General features: G+C 38.5%; 1 protein-coding gene across 10 annotated transcripts in view; it reads right to left on the bottom strand.

Moving 5' to 3' along the window:
* Nucleotides 1-4,691, bottom strand: part of myom1b (myomesin 1b) — a 32,433-nt gene that overhangs the window by 22,961 nt on the left and 4,781 nt on the right. For all 10 annotated transcript variants that reach the window (XM_032504325.1, XM_032504318.1, XM_032504321.1 and 7 more), the window contains 4 exons: nucleotides 3,543-3,700; nucleotides 3,276-3,368; nucleotides 1,860-1,948; nucleotides 1,229-1,270 (listed from right to left, as the gene is read on the bottom strand). In XM_032504325.1, the coding sequence (XP_032360216.1) occupies nucleotides 1,229-1,270; nucleotides 1,860-1,948; nucleotides 3,276-3,368; nucleotides 3,543-3,700 (382 nt within the window). The remainder of the gene's footprint in view (nucleotides 1-1,228; nucleotides 1,271-1,859; nucleotides 1,949-3,275; nucleotides 3,369-3,542; nucleotides 3,701-4,691) is intronic.

Here is a 4,691-nt window from a genome sequence, read left to right as displayed (position 1 = left end):
TTGCCCCTTATGACCTCATAAGGAGCAAAATTCCTGCTGTTCCCTTTTCCGCGTAGGAACCTAGGTCAACGAGAGTCAGGTTTCCAGTACAGACAAACCAACAACTGGACAATTTTCACCATCTTTTTCTTCACTAAATTCACTTCTGAGAACGTTTTAGGCAAGAAATTAACTGTTTAGATTTCAAATATTAACTTCTTCATCAATATTATAAATACAACCGAATTGAAATTTTGCTTCAAAGTATTCAGAGTTGAGAATCTCCATGAAGTGATGCAACAGCCAGCTAGCGCATGCCGGAGCCGCTAGCTCGTTGCTTGGCCAGTCATGCCCGGAGACCCCGCTGTAAGCTACAGGTCTCTCAGACCGGTCTTTTAAATAAGAGCCTTTTATTCTGCCGTTGACAGATCGTTTGGTTGAATATCACAACACATGTCCATCATAAGATCAACTGTGACCTGTGGTTAACTGTCTTAGTCTAGTTAGTAGAACTGTTTAGAAGTGGACTACAACAACGTTCCTGTAACTACCTGATCTGAAAGCGGCTGAAGGCAGAGCAGGATACACAGGTCTCTGTTTACACCTATCGCCATTTCTAGCCACTGGGGGACCATAGGCAGGCTGGGGGAGCGCATATTAATGTTAAAAAGCCTCATGAAGTTAAATTTTCATGCCATGGGAAGCTGCATCATTTTAACTTTGAATCAAAAGCCACAAACCAACAGAGCATTATTACACAATTGTTTGTAGCTTTTTCTTTAGCTTCTTTTAGCTCATCGTTTTGTTTTGCCACAATATTTGCTGTCTAGTCTCATTGCTCTCACTAACATTGCTTCCAGGAACAGTGGGCAGATGTTTTCAGCAAATAGTCTCAGCTGTATGGCACAGGCACAGCACCACATACAGTAGCAGGCAGACAAAATTAGCAGGCTGGTGAAGAGAATTGAACATCTTGCAGCTAAAGACACAAATATTTTTCTCAAGAGACCAAAACAGAGCTATAAGGAGATTGATTTATAATCTTTAGGTGACTAAAAGGATGTGTAAATGTAAACTGTTTTCCAACACGTAAGCCGTAACAACTTAATTAGAAAAAACTGTGTCAAAGCGGTGTCTTTGAGCTTCTTTTTTTACCCCCTGGTGCCCATAAGTCAATATGTGCAGCTTTAAATTCCACAATATAGCACAATCAAAAATAAAAACAAATACACAGTAAATTCACACTTACGTCTGGGGGATGGCAGGGACTCATCAATTTCACCTTTGAACCCTATGGAGAATTGCAGTGGACACGCATAGTTTTAACAGTATTACACTGACAAGATGTTAAAATAACATGAGAAATCACTTTTCATATACGGTAGTGGGTCTCTAATCATAATGGCACTTACAACTTAAATTACATTTGACTCCTGTGTTTGAGGACTATTACATTTTTACATAAGCTATTAACAAGAAAACCTTTAAAGTTACAATTAAGATATGACAAGATAGAACTTTATTAATCCTGAATAAAATTATTGTGCCATATATTGTTTAAAAACAACAACATAACAATAAAACAATAGAGAAATTAATGTAAAGAGTATAAGGATTTATGCTAACACTAGTGTCAATAGCGTAACAAAAAAAAATAAGATCAATTTTGTAAATTAGGTAAAATAAAGTAATAGTGTCAAAGGTATTGAAAATTAATACAAAATAATTTAGAAACTTGATATACTGATAGTACTGACTTATAGTGAGCTGTACTTTGTCTTGTGATTTAAAATAATTTTGTGACAACAACAAAACAGTTTTGAGAGCTCGTTTGTGTCGAGAGCATTGATGTTTTTAAGACTTTACTTGGTGAAACCCACTTTTAACAACGACAGAGGCATATGCAGACAGCTCTCCCTTGGAGTTCATGGCAGAGACGCGATACTGCGCTGTGTCATCAAAATCACATCTGAAAGAGGAGAGCATCAGATGATAAATGTCCACGATGCGCACATTCTGTTTTAAGGATTAACTTGTACAGTGCCCTTCCCCCACCTCAACCTCAGCCTTCATCAACCATGTAAATAATACCAACTATGTGAGCCCCCACTGTAATGCCTCCCATAACTCCTGGCCAGGAATACTCGGGCAATAACTAGACACCGTTAGTGATGTCATGTGCACCAGGTGGTTTGGGTCACTGTACACAAAAGTATCAACAGCTGAGTTGAGCTGACATATTCCACTAAAACGTCATAAAGATAATCTCATACTCTATGTTCCTCCTTGTGAGTTTTGTCTGCTTGTTGAAATGGTCCTAGCTATGTTTAGACAGGCTCTGTTTGGTATATGTGGAAGCTTGGGAAATAGCATGGCTCTTCTCCGGCTCACAGTTTGTCTGTTTGGACAAGTTATGCAGGGCCAAAGGCATATATCAACATGGCCATGACATACATGAAGACAGAAGCTTTAGGTCTTTCCACTGGGTACAATCATGCCTGAAAGATGAAGCCAATGCTAAAGTAAGGTGCAGTATGAAAATTATTTGACTGGTTATATTTAAACAGGCCAAATCAACCACTTAATTCCCTCATTCTACCGCGTGTTGGTAATTTGGATAATTGTCTGTTTAAATAATTGTATAAATTATGAATTAATCTCTCGTTATATTCTACAGTATATGTAAGTGTTAAAAATAATAATTTTTGAGTATTTTTATATCAATCTCTCAGATCTTTCCTTTCTTTTCCTGTTAAACATAAACATATTTTTAAAGACTGTGCTTGAACTCTGGGGCAGTTACATGAATGTTAACCAAGTACCCCTTCCATCGTATCGAAGTAGAGCTAAATTAAGTGCCAAACGTGGCTGACAGCAGTTAACCCAAATGTAACTTCAAAATTGTCTCTTCAGAAATTCAATGGGAGATATTATTGACATTACTTCCATTCCATGCTTTTCTACAGTCTATGGTCTGTTATCAAGATGAATAACCATATTGGCTGCTTTAAACTCAAGTGATAGGGCCTGAGAACTGCAATATTTCTGGATAAAGCCTGTGAAAAAAAGACTAAGAAAAGAGCTTATAGGCAAGCCAAGCTAGCACAAGAAAAGTAAGTCCACACAAGATAAGTGCATGCATATTCTAGAATTGTTTTTACGATGCTTCTTCTGGATTTACAAAACCCATTATGGTGGTGACATATCATAAATGTTGAACTATGAAAAAATATGTTTTAGTGGATTTTTGTGAATACTTTATTTTGAGAATTGTGAAAAGGAGAAGCTACACCTACCTGTTAATCTCCAGTGAGTGCACGCTGTATCTGCTCTCAAGTTTATACTTCCCAGCATTGCCAATTGGGTCAATTGCCACATTGTTTTTGTACCTTGTAATGGGAGGCAGAATACATGACAAAGGACAGACCAGAGGAAGCAGAAAACAATTGAAAAGATTAAACAGAATCAAGAGGAAAATTATCAGTAATGAGCAGGATGTTGAGAGAACAAAGGAAATATTAGAGATTATGTTGTAGGTGATGCACTGTATGTCTGTGACCTACCAGACGACTCGTGGGTCAGGCCAGCCACTGACAGTGCAATGCAGCCGCACACACTGCTTCTCCCACACAGTGTGGGACCGTGGTTTAATCACAAATTCCGGGGCGTGCATTAGGCTGTCTTCGTTCATGCGCTTAAAGTGTTCCCCGTGTTCATGAATCTACAAACAGAACAGTACTTAAGCATTGAATCACTCAGGACAATTGTACCTTTGCAGCCGTAAGCTTAAAAAAAAAGAAAATCCGTATAATTTTACATGGAAATCACAATGCATGGTTGAGGAAAAAACCAAGCTTTTACAGACACAAATTGAGCAAGATCCCAACATATTTTTCTATTATTTTCCACATGCTTGAACATGACACGTGTTATGAGTGTGAGTTTGTGTTGTTCATGTCCTATGAATAGTAGGGGTGTTGAGGAGCCTCGATTGTGTCTCCAGTAACTCAACACTTAATATGACAACAACGTTGGGACACTGCTTCCCTGTGTCTCAAGAAACATAATCTCCTGAGGAATTTGTCACGCAGCAGAACGGCTATCTGGCAGAGTGAAGACAGACTGGGATTGTGATGTTTGATGATAATGAATGGCCTGCTACTACTTCACATAGTCACCCAGGGAAGTCGTACAATCTTGGAGAGCCAAAATTGGGAGACTTAAAGAAGTTTTAGGAGACTTTGGTGACTTATGTAGAAGCATTTAATGAATCTTAATCAAAGAGAATTAGGATGAAGCAGTGCAATTTGCAATAAAAGTTAACCAGTGTAGTTTCATGTAGTGCAATTCCAACTCTGAGGATATCTTCATTTCCAAGGAGTATTTAACTTATGTCGGAGTAGTTAAGTTTACCTGTTTACCAAAATACGGGCTTTCTATAACCTTCAATGCAAACAAACATGTTACTGGCACGGTGAACACGTGCTTCTAAATCATGAACCTAAACACCTCAGCACAGACTAAAAATTCAACATCAAAGATCAAAAAATGTCTTTCTGACCATACGGCAGAAGAGCCTATCCTTAGGTGTGTGTGTTCATTCAACTGCATCTTCCCTGTGTGTGGGAGCCTTATCTAATTCCAGGGACCTTGAGAGAGAGAGATACACAGGCCCAAGACTTTTGTTACCATACAGCTACTCAGTCTTCCTA

Source organism: Etheostoma spectabile, chromosome 22 (assembly GCF_008692095.1).
Source record: "Etheostoma spectabile isolate EspeVRDwgs_2016 chromosome 22, UIUC_Espe_1.0, whole genome shotgun sequence".
NCBI lineage: Eukaryota > Metazoa > Chordata > Actinopteri > Perciformes > Percidae > Etheostoma > Etheostoma spectabile.
The sequence above is the reverse complement of the archived record's forward strand: the minus strand, read 5'-3'. Positions and strand labels throughout refer to the sequence as shown.